The 14746-nt window shown below is 42.2% G+C and overlaps 2 protein-coding genes across 2 annotated transcripts in view; one reads left to right on the top strand and one right to left on the bottom strand.

The window, feature by feature from the left end:
- The window catches only part of MTREX (Mtr4 exosome RNA helicase), a 111460-nt gene extending 108373 nt beyond the window's left edge, over window positions 1-3087 (bottom strand). The window contains exon 1 of the mRNA XM_062211916.1: window positions 2858-3087. Coding sequence (XP_062067900.1) covers window positions 2858-2985 — 128 coding nt within the window. The 5' untranslated portion in view covers window positions 2986-3087. The remainder of the gene's footprint in view (window positions 1-2857) is intronic.
- A 178-nt stretch (window positions 3088-3265) lies between these two features.
- The window catches only part of DHX29 (DExH-box helicase 29), a 46624-nt gene continuing 35143 nt past the window's right edge, over window positions 3266-14746 (top strand). Inside the window, exons 1-8 of the mRNA XM_062211915.1 lie at window positions 3266-3617; window positions 5654-5727; window positions 7498-7611; window positions 9115-9244; window positions 9916-10061; window positions 10971-11099; window positions 12153-12279; window positions 14437-14595. Of these exons, the coding sequence (XP_062067899.1) occupies window positions 3437-3617; window positions 5654-5727; window positions 7498-7611; window positions 9115-9244; window positions 9916-10061; window positions 10971-11099; window positions 12153-12279; window positions 14437-14595 (1060 nt within the window). The 5' untranslated portion in view covers window positions 3266-3436. The remainder of the gene's footprint in view (window positions 3618-5653; window positions 5728-7497; window positions 7612-9114; window positions 9245-9915; window positions 10062-10970; window positions 11100-12152; window positions 12280-14436; window positions 14596-14746) is intronic.

Raw genomic sequence — 14746 nt, 5'->3', positions numbered from 1 at the left:
TTTTTTTTTTTTTTAAGATTTCTTTAGTTACTTGAGAGGCAGAGTTACACAGAGAGGGAGAGAGGCCTTTCATCTGCTGGCTCACCACCCAAACAGACATAATGGCTGGAACTGGGCCAAACGAGAGCCATGAGCCAGGAGTGTCCTCTGGGTCTCCCACAAGGGTGCAGGAGCCCAAGCACCTGGTCCATCCTATACTGCCTCCCAGGCCATCAGCAGGGATACTGGATTGGACATGGAGTGGCTGGGACTCAAACTGGCGCCCATATGGGATGGTGGTCCGCAGGCAGATGCTTAACCTATTACACCACAGTGCTGGCCCCATACACATCAGTCTTTTTCAAAAGGCAATACAATGAAAAAGAGCAAAAACCTAAACTTTGAGTAAGTCAATATCCAAATACACAATATGCATATGAAAAGGAACTCATCATTTATCAGGAAAATGTAAATGAGACAACACTAGATTAGCAGCTCAAACTTTTTGGTTTCAGGACCCTTTCCCAGTCTCCTGACTGCGCCACTTTCAATCCAGCGCCTTGCTAATACACTTGGGAAAGCAGCAGCAAATGGCCTGAGTGCTTGGGCCCATGCATCCATGCTGGAGACCTGGATGAAGCTCCTGGCTTCGGCCTGACCCAACCCTAGCAGTTGCAGCCACTTGGATAGTGAACCAGGGTAGTGGTAGTGTGGCCTTCATCAATGTGTGAGATCTGGATGAAGTTCCTGATGCCCGGCTTCAATCTGGCCCAGCTGTAGCAGTCATTTGGGGTGTGGACCAGTGGATGCAGGAGTTCTCTCTGTGTAACTCTGACTTTCATACAACCATGTTGGTAGCCATTGGAAGTTCCTGAAGGCACAACTTAATTTCTCTCAAAACAAAGAAAAAGAAGCAAGCATGCATCCTGCCTTTCCTTTATGAACTACCTTTCAAGCAAACACCTGATGATAGAATGCTGGATTTCAGGTATGATAAAAATAGAAAATCACCACTTTGCAACTACTAATGATGAAGCTAGGCAATCTTCAACAGGTGCTGAAGTCGTTATGTGAAAGGTTCGTGAGGGACCTAGCTGATGGTACTTTAATCCCGAGTGGAAAAAATTGGATATTGTGAATAAGGTACAGTGCAACAGAAATCTACCACACAACTCTTCTAAAACAACTGAACTAGAATCTAACCAAGTTATGAATCCTTGAGGTCAAAGGGGCAATTTAAATGATAGTTTAAGAAAGCAAATCCAGATGTGGGAAATTCTACAGGACAAATGACCTGGATTCTCCTTTCCCCATGAAGGGAATAAAGAAAAAAGAGGGAGACCTCTGTAGAATAAAAGACTTAGAGGAAGAAAAATGAAAACAATGTATGGGCCTTGTTTGGATTCAAATCAAACAATTACCAAGAAAACACCTTTGAAATAACTGGGGAACTTGAATATTCAACAACATTAAGGAATTGTTAGTTTTGCTCTATAAGAATACTGAAGTATTGGGGCCGGCGCTGTGGCATAGTGGGTTATGCTGCCACCTGCAGCACCAGCTTCCCAAGTGGGTATCAATTCGATTCTCACCTGCCCCACTTCTGAGCCATCTCCCTGCTAATGCACCTGGGAGAGCAGCAGAGGATGACCCAAGTTCTTGAGCCCCTGCACTCATGTGGGAGACCTGGAGTTAGCTCCTGGGTCCTGGCTTCAGTCTGGCCCAACCCTGGCAATTGCAGCCATTTGGTTAGTGAACCAGCGGATAGTTCTGTCTCCCCCTCCCTAACTCTGCCTTTCCAGTAAATAAAACATAACTATTTTTTTAAAAGTACTGCAATATTTAGGGGGCAGTAACACGTTGAGCAGCATTTGATTTTTTTAAAAAAGTGTGTGGAAACAAGATGGATCATGACTCGATACTATTATAGCTGAGTTATGAGTACATGGAGTTCCTTATACTATTATTACCTACCTACTGGGTAGCAGGGGCACAAGCACTTGGGCCATCCTCCGCTGCTTTCCCGGGGGCATCAGTGAGCTGTATCCCAAGTAGGGCAGCTAGGACTCAAACCGGCATCCATAATGGGGTACCAGCATTGCAGGTGGTGGCTTTACCATCCAACCCACAACGCCCGCTCCCTACAAAGCTCTTAAGTTTTTAAAAAGCACTGACTTGGTCTAGAGTACTAAATAGTAAGCAGTTCCTCTAGAACTCCATGACTTGTCCTCCCGTGGTTACATGCATCAGCCTACACGTGTTCAGGGTCCAGTAATTAAAAAACCTAAACTGAGCAAAGCTCGACTTGATTATATCCTGAAGGTCTGCTGAGCCTCTCGTTTAACGCTCACAACAACCCTATTGGTGGGCACCGGCAGAATCACCTCCACTTTCCAGGAGAGTGAACTACGGCGTCATCACATTTCTCTCTCCTGCTGCTATCTGATCTTTCCCTCTGGTCAACTCGCTACTTCTAGGTTCCTTCCCTTTTGACTCAACCAGCTATTGGTCTTATCGAAGATTCTGGCTGACACTGCAGGTGCAGAACCTGGGAGGCGCCCCCTACCTGCCCTCACGCCCCCACCGCGAAGACAGGGGTAGGTTCATGGTATCGGAAGCGTTAAGGGAAAGGCGGCGGCGGGAGTTCCTACAGCCTGCGGATACCAAGAACGCCACGACCCGGCCTCCCAAACCAGCATTCTCCCTCCCTCCCCGACCTCCTTCTCAAGCCCCTTCGCTTCCCCAATGCCACTCAATTTACGCCCCACTTTCTCGTGCTCTTTACAGGGGTCTTGTTTCCTTCCCTCATCACCGAGAGGAATCGTGTTTTCAACCCTCAATACCGACAGAAAAAATAAAAACGTGACGTGCTCCTTACCCGGCCTTGTCCGCAGACCCTGGCGGACCCTTCCATTTCCCCTTCTCCTTGTCTTTCTTGGCTCCGGCCGCAGTGCTCGAGTCATCCTCGAACACGCTGAAGAGCTCATCCCCGAACGCGTCCGCCATCTTTCAGAACCGCAAGACCCAATCTTCCCCCTACCCACGATGCCCTGCGACCGCACCGCGCGTGACGTCCAAGGAAGGCCCAACAGTGGCCCGCAGGAGACAAAAGTAATCGAGTCGCGCAGCCGACGGAAGTTCTTCCCAGATTCTTTCTCTTTTTGTTCTTCCTCTCCCTTTCAGACCACTAAGGGTAAACAGCTCGAGGCTACAGAGAGACAACAGTCAGCCACAATTGGTCCCCGACCCTCGGCAGGTAGCGAGAGGGGGAAGGGCGAGAAGGCGGATCCCGGTGAATCGGACCAATCGCGTTGTAGCGGTCGCCGAGACCGGAGAAGCCCGGATGGAGGAGGCAAGGTGGCAGAGCACGAGCAGTGGAATGTGAAGAACTCTCCAGGGCTGTGCGGTGTCGCCTGAGGTCACTGGGCCGGGAGGAATCTTCTGCCACCGCTACAGCATGGGCGGCAAGAACAAGAAACACAAGGCACCCGGGGCCGCAGCGGTCCGGGCTGCTGTGTCCGCTTCCAGGGCCAAATCCGCCGAGGCCGCAGCAGCCGGCGAGGCCCAGAGCAAGAAGCCGGTGGCCAGGCCACCTCCCGCCGCCTCTGCCGGCGCCAGGGAGCCCCGAGTCAAACAAGGTACGGAGGATCGCCCAGCCCCTGCCTGTCAGCCCGAAGACTCTCTGCTGCCTGTGCCTGGGAAGGAGGCTTCCAGCCTGGGCGGATTCCCGGGCTCCAGATCTGTATCACACCTGCAGTGGCTGGCGCTCCAAGGGATGGCCTTATTTTAGATCAGCCTAAGCTGGGAGAGCCCCCACAGTTCCCGACTGTAGGGTTGTAGCTGCCTGGCATCTCCCTTCCGTTGCCCACTTTTCCTTCTTGCAAGAACAAAGTAAATGCGTTCGCTCCTGTGTCGGCAGGGATCCGTCCCCGGCTGTCATCCTCCCTGGCTAGCTAGGCTCCGCAGAGACTGGTACTGAGTGGAGTTCCGTCCTAACCTCCCGGTTTCTACCTGCTCTTCGTATCGTTTTGCGCAACGATGTAGTGTCACCATGTGTTCTGGAAAAATCAATCATAAGATTTGCAGTCACTTACACAGTGAGCACGGGTGTGACCTATGATAAAACGGCTTTCTTTTCCGCAGCCGTGAGTTTTTGCTTGCCTTGCAGATTGGTTTGAGAGCTCCTCTTTGGAGCTGGCCAGTTCCTGCTGCAGATCAGCAGGCCGCTCGGCTTGTAGCTCTTCTTGGAATACTCATTGAACGAATATTTCTTGGGCATCTGTGTATATATGAACACCGTGTATCTGACATGGTGTTGGGAATGAGATGAGTGAAATACTGTAGAGACATCACCTTTCATGGAACTTGTCAGTCTCGTGGCGGAGATAGGCATTAACCATGTGGACACATAGCTTTATAACTGATAAGTGCTACAAAGGCATGCCTAAGAGTTTTCAACAGGGTAATTATTACTGGGGGGAGCAAGAATCTTGGGTGGTCTCTAAAGAAGTGACAGACTAAGATGGAAATGGAAAAGGAGTTAGAAATAGTATTCCAGCGGAGGTAATGACCGCCATGTGCGAAGACCTTGGGAAAGAACCTGAGGTTCTGGAAGAATTCACAGAATGTGAGCATAGGGTAGGAAGATAGACTGGAAGAGTAGGCAGGTAGCAGATCTTCATGTAGAAGGTGGCTAACAGTTCTTGGCCCTGCAATTTATTGTAATCTGTATCTAGTTATGATTAGAAATACACAGAATGTCTCCCATCTACTCTGGACCAGGCTTATTTTTAATTTTCACTTTGTCTTTTGCTGATAGTTCCCCACATTTTTGGACCTGACAGTCATTGTTGTATCATTGAGTTCTTAGGCCTCTAGTCCCCAGATGCCAACCTTTCTCAGGATGGCAGTTCTTGACAGTGTAGTTCCCTCCTATACCCCTTCCCAGAGAGTACATCTGTTTCCATTACTTGTATCTTTTCCTTTGTAAACCAATGTGTCATATCTTGGTTGCACTTTTAAACTCAAGGCAGCTGTTTCTACATTTGCTTGGACTATTTGGACATGTTTTGGCAAGCATCTCAAATTTAACATTGCTAATACTAAACTCTCCCTCTTTCTCTTCACATTCCACTTTCCCTTCTGGCTTTAAACTTGTAGCTTCCAGAATTTGAGAGAGTAAATTCATATACTGTTCAACTATCAAGTTTGTAGTCTTTTATTTTGGCAGCACTAGAATACTACTACCAGGATCTTGGACTTGCTTCTCAAAAGAAAGACAACAGGAACTCCTACCTCCCTTTCTACTTAGCATCCTTCCTTGAGAAGGCGTGCTTTCTCTTCAAATGTCCCATCTTCTCTGCTGGCAATCTAATAGTCCCAGCTAAGTGCTAGGAAGAAAAGCATCTAATAAAAATGTGAAGATAGATTTAATGTAAAAGATACAGACATTTGCATTTTATGAGAAACTGGTTAACCTAGGAGAATGCTAATGGATAAAATGTTCTAGAAAAATTAAAAAAGGGGTATCACTAACTACTAGATTGAGCTAGTTGGTTAAATGTGGAGGAAAGAACAAAACTAAAATATTTAACTATCTTTGGGAGAAATTAAAATAACATAATGAATATTAGCCATTAAATTGCCTTGACTCTTTGTTTTCTATTATATATAGGTCCAAAAATTTATAGTTTTAATTCTGCAAATGACTCTGGTGGCCCTGCAAATGTGGATAAATCTATTTTGAAAGTGAGTAACCAAGGTTTTGAGTCATTTCAATAAGTGTTCTTTTTTTTCCTTCAAAAACCTGATGTATCTTTAAATATAAAATTTAATTATTATAATTTTTTGCAAATAATACTCTTAAGAGCTAATCTGTAATAAATAAAAGTAAATAACACACATGATGAGAGCCTGTAAGAAATTTTGGTCTCCATAAGGTGAATATATCCATTTGGGTCTGACTGAGAATACCTTTCCAGCCTACTCAGTATCACGCTTCACTTTTAGTTCATGGGACATCACTTTTCTCTCAAATCCTGTATGGTTTTATGACTCCAATTTTCACCCATATATTCTCAGCCTAGAATGCAGAAGTCCTTTATAACTTACCAGGTTGATTTTTCTTGGTGGGTCTATTAGCACTTAATGTATCTTTTCTTTTAAGCTGTATTTATTTATTTGAAAGTCAGAATTACACAGAGAGAGAAGGAGAGGCAGAGAGAGAGGTCTTCCATCTGCTGGTTCACTCCCCAATTGGCCGCAACAGCTGGAGCTGCGCCGATCTGAAGCCAGGAGCTTAGAGCGTCTTCTGGGTCTCCCATGCGGGTACAGAGGCCCAAGGACTTGGGCCATCTTCTACTGCTTTCCCAGGCCTTAGCAGAGAGCTGCATCGGAAGTGAAACAGCCGGGTCTCGAACCAGTGCCCATATGGGATTCTAGCACTGCAGGCAGGGGCTTTACCCACTACACCACGTAATCCCCCCTTAATGTATCTTTTTAAAGACTTGTTATGCTGGGTTATAATTTGTCTCTCTATGATGTTTGCTGGGCCAAACTGAATTTCTGAAGTATATTTTTATGCTTTTTGCATAGTAGGCATTCAGTTAAGAAGTGATAGGGCCAATGCTATGGCATAGTAGGCTAAGCCTCTGCCTGTGGTGCCAGCATTCCATATGGGTGCTGGTTCATGTCCTGGCTGCTCTTCTTCCAATCCAGCTCTCCACTATGGCCTGGGAAAGCAGTAGAAGATGGCCCAATTGCTTGGGCCCCTGCATGCATGTGGGATACCTAGAAGAAGTTTCTGACTCCTGGCTTTGGATCGATCCAGCTCCAGCCATTTGGGCCATTTGGAGAGTGAACCAGCAGATGGAGGACCTTTCTCTCTGTCTCTCCCTCTCTCTTTCTGTAACTTTACCTCTCAAAGAAATAAATAAAATCTTTTAAAAGGAAAAAAGCAATAAAGGAAAGATTTTTACAGGTAGATGTTGTGTAGTCTTAGGTTAAAAATGTGAGATGAATGAAAGGTAAAATAGCTAGGAGGGAAAAATAAGAATCAAACTCTGGGAACCAAAAGACTTTTTACATGATCTATTCCTTTTTTAGTGTAGTATTTATTTTATCAGACTATGTGTTTGGACTGGTTTACCTTAAGGCATATTTCTGTACTTCATCCTCAATGATTCTGATTTGTAATGTTTAATATAGGGCTATGAATCTATATCATAGCAATGTAAGGGTAGTCCCAGAACAATGTCTTGAAACATTGGCCTCAAGAGGCCTTATAAAAGAATTTTCTTCTTGCTAAGTGTATTCTTGTTGATTTCTATATCTCATTTTTTTTCTTAAGTATGTGTTAGGCATATAGTCAAATGAACGCTAGTCCAAAAAACGAAAACTGTATCTGATTTTAGCTACAATTTTGGGGTTGGTTGTTAGGAATCTAGACAACTATATGATTTCCTTCTGATTTTTTAATAACTTAGTTTCTAATTGATATTTCTGTTTTGGCTTCAACAGGTGGTAATTAATAACAAACTAGAGCAAAGAATTATTGGAGTAATCAATGAACATAAAAAGCAAAATAATGACAAGGGAATGATTTCTGGAAGACTGACTGCCAAAAAATTACAGGTATTTAGCAAACTTTTTAGAAGTTCCTTTTAGTGGGTCGTTTATAAACTTCACATGTAAGATAAAAATACTTTTGGGGCCAGCATTATGGCAGAGCAGTTAAGCCACCATTTGCAATGCCAGCATCACATATGGGTTCAAGTCCTGGCTGCTCCATTTCCTATCCACCTCCCTACTAATGCACTGGGAAAGCAGCGGGAAATGACGTACATGAAGCTTCTGGCTCCTGGCCTAGCCCTGGCCGTTGCAGCCATTTGTGGAATGAACCCATGGATGGAAGACCTCTCTCTTTCTGTCTCTCCCTCTGTCTCTGTAGCTCTGCATTTTAAGTAAATAAATAATAAAAAAACACACACACACATTTTTTCCTACTTTCCTGGAAAGTTTATGTAGATGGTTTCCATCTGCAAGATGAGAGAAGGAATAAAACAAATGCATACATTAAAATAAGAGAACAAAATAACAGCCTCAAAATTATCTTAGTGAATACCTACTATGTTAGACTCTGTGCTGGGCACTTTGCTGGATGTATTTGGTCTCGTTTTTTCAAATGAAAATTGAAGCTTGGAAAGATGATAGCAGTTTGGAGCCTCAGGTTATGAATGAGTAAATAACAGTATGCAGGCTCAATTTGAACACAACTCTAAAAATTGTGCTTTAGAAAGTAACTAAGTTGTGGCCGGCGCCGTGGCTTAACAGGCTAATCCTCCGCCTTGCGGCGCTGGCACACTGGGTTCTAGTCCCGGTTGGGGTGCCGGATTCTATCCTGGTTGCCCCTCTTCCAGGTCAGCTCTCTGCTATGGCCCAGGAAGGCAGTGGAGGATGGCCCAAGTGCTTGGGCCCTGCACCCCATGGGAGACCAGGATAAGCACCTGGCTCCTGGCTTTGGATCAGCGAGATGCACCAGCCGCAGCAGCCATTGGAGGGTGAACCAACGGCAAAGGAAGACCTTTCTCTCTGTCTCTCTCTCTCACTATCCACTCGGCCTGTCAAAAAAAAAAAAAGAAAAGAAAAGAAAGTAACTAAGTTGCTTTATCTTTACCTATAAAGATGTTCATTGAAACACTGTTATTTTAAAAGAAAATGTCCTAAGTGTCTAGCCACATGAAAATGTTAAATTACAATGTGTCTACTTAATTGAACATTGTATAACTATTAAATGATGAAGAATTTCTTAAAATATGGGAAGATGCTTATGTTACAATGTTAAGTGAAATTTGTTTTTACAAAAATCATAGAAAAATGAGTGGAAACATACCACACTATAGTAATATTTTTGCTGAATGAGAATATAAGCAATTTCTCCTGGTCCTTTTTGTTTAAAATATTATCTGTCATTCCCAGATTATCAATATAAAGAGCATATTTGTTGACTACTGTAAACATTTTTTGAAACTAAAATTGTATTAGAATTTCTGGTTTAAAATGAATGAGAAAAAATAAAATTAGCAATGAAAAAAGAAAATTAACAAATGTGACTTTTTTTACGTTTTCCTTTTATAGGATTTATACATGGCTTTACAAGCATTTTCATTTAAGACTAAAGACATTGAAGATGCAATGACCAATACACTCTTACATGGAGGTGATCTTCATTCTGCCTTGGATTGGCTCTGTTTAAATCTTTCAGATGGTAAATAATATTGACCTTTAATTCTTTGTTTAAAACCTTTTGTAATAGTACCAGTATTTATCTTAACCTTTTGACTTGTACTTAAAATTTTTCACTGTTATATTTACTTTAAAAATGTTCTTTTTCTCTTTTTAGTGTATTCTTAGAGATTGTGATATATGCAAGAAAAAAATTTTTGTGTGCCACTTTCAGTTTTTGGTGGTCATTTTACAATGCAGTTAATGTAACAGTCTCAAATTTTGCCTCACTGTAATCCTATTGGGTTTTGATTTAGAAATTAGAGCTGTCCTTGAATAAATAATATATAATAAATAATATATAATTAAACAGAGGATCATGGTCATAATCTATGACAAAAACCTGGAGTACAAGTCATTTTAGTAGCTGATTAAGGAAATGACACCCAAATAGTGAGAGAGGTTAGGAGTTTATCGTGGTGAGCATGAAATAAATGGCCAGGTAGAAGTGGGCTAGCTATCATCTGTTGAATGTGTCCACTTCTAATTCAACAAGTAAAATCAGGTTCATCACAGGATTTTCCAGGGATGAGAGGTAGAAGGAAATTATTTGCTATAAGCCTATGCTGGATATATGTATATGCTTAACAAATGTTTATGTGTCTTATGTATGATATACATCCTTATTTTCAACACAGTCTATTTTATTTTAAGATGCACTTCCTGAAGGATTCAGTCAGGAATTTGAAGAGCAGCAAGCTAAAAGTAGGCCAAAATTTCAGGCTCCTCAAATACAAGCCACTATTTTACCTCCATTGCAACCTAAAATCAAAAAACAGGAAGAAGACCCTAAGATTAAGGTAATTTAGAAGTAAGCATTGAAAGTTACATAAAATCAGAATGAAGTACATATAACAGTTTATGAGTACAATTCCTGTTTCTGAAACATTTTCAGTTATTATATATAACTGATTGGTTTGCCAGGCTTTTCTGTCACTTTTTCAGTTATCTATTGTTGCATGACAAGCCACCCCAAAATTTAGTAGTGGAAGCCAACGAGTTCTTTTTCCTCATTCTTCTGCAGTCTAGGCTGGGCTCAGCTGTCCGGTTTTTCCATTCCAAGAGATATCTGCTGAAGCTGGGACATCCACAGAGGCTTCTTTAATAGAACGACTAGTTCCTCAGCTGGAGACCAGCCAGGCATCCCTCACTTCTCTCCCTCCACATGGTCTTACCACATAACTAACTTGGATTTCCTCAACTGTGTGGTGGTCTCCAGCTGGTCCGATTTCCTACAAAGCATCTGGCTTCCAAGAGCAAATATTCCAAAATGATAAAACACAGTGTAAAGATTCTTACCAAACTCCTGTTTTGTCCCTCTTGCTAATGTCCCATTGGTTGAAGCATTTCACATGGCCATACCCAAGGTCTGTGGACATTAGGTATACTCTGTGTATTATAAAACATTTTTGGAAATATCCTCCTAATAAAAGCACTGTTTTTTAAGAAATAACATAAGATTTTAGTAGTTCTCTTTTCATTCTGTTTTATCTATTTATGTTAACATAGTTTGGATTCTGCAGGTTTAGACTTCGTAAATTAATGTTGAGTTCAATTCATTCATCCTTCTCTGAACAATAAAGAATATGATTTTAAGGCTTTTGTGTCTGCTGTTTGTGAATGTGAAGAAATTGTAAAAGCAGTGACATTGATAGTTAAGACATCTTTTTCTAACTTTGGTATTTCAAACATTTGTTTTCTCTTTGTAGCCAAAAAAGGAAGACAAGAATATGGAAGTAAATATGAAAGAGTGGATTTTGCAGTATGCTGAACGACAAAAAGAAGAAGAAAAGAGTGAAAATTCTAAAAGTTTAGAAGAGGAAGAAAAATTTGACCCTGTGAGTAGAAATCTGTAGTAGGCCTATAATTAGATATTCCTGGGCAAAATATTGTACTTTTCTGAGCCTACTTTCCTTATTTGTAAATTAGAGAAATACCTCTAGGAGTTCATGTAAAAATTAATTTAAAATTTTGGCATAAAGTAACCTCTTCATAGATGTCAATTACATTTCTCCCATGTTTAAGAAGATAACCATCAGATAATTTTAAAGACCCTATGTGTAAGGAGTATGATAAATTCTTTGAGTAATACTTGCAAAAAAAAGAATAATAGTTGTCAGAGGCTGGTGGTGGGGAGAGGTTCGTGGGGAGTTTCTGTTTTATGAGTTTGAGCTTTGCCAGATGGAAAGAGTTTTAGAGATGGATGGTGGTGATGATGGTTGTACAAACCACTGAACAGTACATTTAATAATGGTTAACATGGGGGCCAGTGCCGCGGTTCAATAGGCTAATCCTCCACCTTGCGGCGCTGGCACACTGTGTTCTAGTCCCGGTCAGGGCGCCGGATTCTGTCCTGGTTGTCCCTCTTCCAGGCCAGCTCTCTGCTGTGGCCAGGGAGTGCAGTGGAGGATGGCCCAAGTCCTTGGGCCCTGCACCCCATGGGAGACCAGGAGAAGCACCTGGCTCCTGCCATCGGATCAGTATGGTGCGCCAGCCGCGGCAGCCATTGGAAGGTGAACCAACGGCAAAGGAAGACCTGTACTTAACTTTCATTCTGAAGTCTACTTTGTTTTATTTAATGGGTCAAGAAAGTTTCTCCATGCAGATCAAATTTTTTCTTTTGCTATCATACTTTTTCCAGCGATTGAATAGTTTTCTCTGCAGAGATGTATTAGATATTTCCAGGTTTTTTTACCATCAGCACTTCAATAAACATTTATATGCCTCACAATCTCTGCATTTGCTTTATTTCCTATAAAAATTGCTAAAAGTGAATTTGCTGACTCAAAGAATAAGGTCAAAAATCCCAGGTTTTGATAGAATATATTGACCATAGATAAACTAATCTAGCTCTTCTTTTTATTTCCACTTCATTGACTTATTTGAAACAGAATGAAAGGTACTTGCACCTTGCAGCAAAATTTCTGGATGCGAAGGAGCAAGCAGCTGCCTTTAAACTAGAAAAAAATAAGCAAGGCCAAAAAGAGGCTCAAGAAAAGATAAGGAAATTTCAAAGAGGTAAACACATTCAGATTCTCCTGTATGTAAATGTAATTGTCTTGTCTCTGTCAGCCTTCCTAGGATGGAGAATGTCTTTTTATGGGTGAGCTAACAGTTTATGCCTGGGATTTGCAAAAACTTATCTGTAACAAGCTGTTATAGAAACCTGGGGTTGGAAAACTCCCTTCGTTCAAACAGGCACCAGAGACAGTGGAGGATCCTAGCAGTTTATGCACACCAGCAGGCTCAGCTGGAATCTCTTCCTGAGAACTGAGCAACAGTCCCGAGTTTCTTACACTGTTTATAGGTTCATCAGCGTCAGACCTTAACTGTTACAGCATTGGTGGGTTCAGATTGCAGCCTACGTGACTTAGAACCACACTTCCCATGGTCGGTGGGTCCATCATGTTTATAAAAGAGATACCTGGGGAAGACTGTAGGGCAGAGTTACGCCTGGAGTTACAGAAGCAGAACTTAGGACATCTTCCCAACCTGGACATGGTAACAGTGGGAGCTGCCTCACTGGTTAATTGCCAGCAGCCACTTTTCAAGGTTTGTCTTGGAGAGAGGGGGCCCGTTCTTCTTTCTTTGTCTCTGGCTGCGGCCGTATTTCCTCTACAGAGCTAGACAGTAAATATGGTGGACTTCACCACTACCTACTCTGTCACCACTTTTCAACACTGCTGTTATTGCATGAAAGTAGCAATTGGTAATACAAAAACGAAGGGCTGTGTTCCAATCAGACTTTATTTATGGACACTGAACGATAAATTTCAGATAACTTTTACATGTTCTCTTTTTATTCTCTTTATTTTTTTAACCACTTGAAAATGTAAAAGCCATTCTAGCTGGCAAGCCAGACAAAAATAACTTCACTTGGCCTGCATTCCACAATTCGCTAATCTTTGATTCTTTTTTTTTTTTTAAGATTTATTTATTTATTGAAAGTCAGAGTTACACAGAGAGAGGAGAGGCAGAGAGAGAGGTCTTCCATCCGATGGTTCACTCCCTAGTTGGCCGCAACAGCCGGAGCTGCATCAATCAGAAGCCAGAAGCCAGGAGCTTCCTCCAGGTCTCCCGCACAGATGCAGGGGCCCAAGCACTTGGACCATCTTTCTTCCCAGGCCATAGCAGAGAGCTAGATAGGAAGTGGAGCAGCCGGGTCTCAAACCGGTGCCCACATGGGAGGCGAGCGCTTCAGGTCAGGGCGTTAACCCGCTGTGCCACAGTGCTGGCCCCTAATCTTTGATTTCTGTCATAAAATACCATCTCCATTCAAGAAAAAGAGTTGAACACAATTCCATGAGTATTCATTTCTGGTAAAGATGTTTTTTACAGGCATACTACATCTATTAAATAATTTATTTTAAACATTTTAGTACATGTTGTAGGATTGCCTCTGACTTCTAGCACACATTCTTAGTAGGAATTATTAAATAATTGACTACAAGGAAAATAAAGGAATGGGTAACTGTTTCTAGAAACATTTTTCCAAAATAAAAAGGCATTAAAACCCAGATACATGAAACTAAGCATCTGTTTTTTGGGGCCAGTGCTGCGGTAAAGTAGGTTGAGCCTCTGCTTGCAGTTACAGCTGCTCTACTTCTGATCCAGCTCCCTGTTTGCTGGCCTAAGTGGAAGATGGCCCAAGTGCTTGGGCCCCTGCATCCGAGTGGGAGGCCTGGAAGAAGCTCCTGGCTATGGGCTCCTGGCTTCAGATCAGACCAGCTCCAGCTATTGTGGTGATTTGGGGAGTGAACCAGCAGCTGAAAGACCTCTCTTTCTGTCTCTCTCTCTCTCACTGTCTCTAACTCTGCCTCTCAAATAAATAAATAAATCTTTTTAAAAAAGAATCTTTTTGTGAGAGACATTTAGCCTAGCAGTTAAGATGTGAGTGACGATGTCCACATCATGGAGTCCTGGATTTGATTTCCAGCTCCAGCTCCCAATTTTAGCTGTCTGCTGCTGCAGGCCCTGGGAGACAGCAGGGATGGCTCAAGTGCTTGGGTTCCTGGACTGTGTTCCCACCCACCAGCCTTGGCTCAGTGCAGCCCTTGCTGTTGTGGGCATGTGGGGAGTGAACCAGCAGATGGAAGAGTCTCTCTCTCTCTCTCTGTGCTTCTCAAATATATAAAAAGAAATTTTCAAAAGAAAAACATGTTTTTTTCTTGGTAGAAATGGAGACTCTAGAAGACCATCCAGTATTCAATCCAGCAATAAAGATTTCATATCAACAAAATGAAAGGAAAAAGCCTTCTGTAGCCACTGAAGGAGAAAGTTCTTTGAACTTTAATTTATTTGAAAAATCTGCAGCTGCTACTGAAGAAGAGAAAGGTAAAATTAAAGTGGTATAATTAAAGTATATAATTTACAAATAATAATTCAGAGTATCCTAGATTCATTTTATAGTTTCATAGCTAATTTACAAGAATATCTAAGTTCCTCAAGATAAATTTGTTATCTTCAGAATTTTCCATGATTCTGT

Source organism: Lepus europaeus, chromosome 15 (assembly GCF_033115175.1).
Source record: "Lepus europaeus isolate LE1 chromosome 15, mLepTim1.pri, whole genome shotgun sequence".
Lineage (NCBI taxonomy): Eukaryota > Metazoa > Chordata > Mammalia > Lagomorpha > Leporidae > Lepus > Lepus europaeus.
This window is presented reverse-complemented; position numbering and strand designations above follow the sequence as displayed.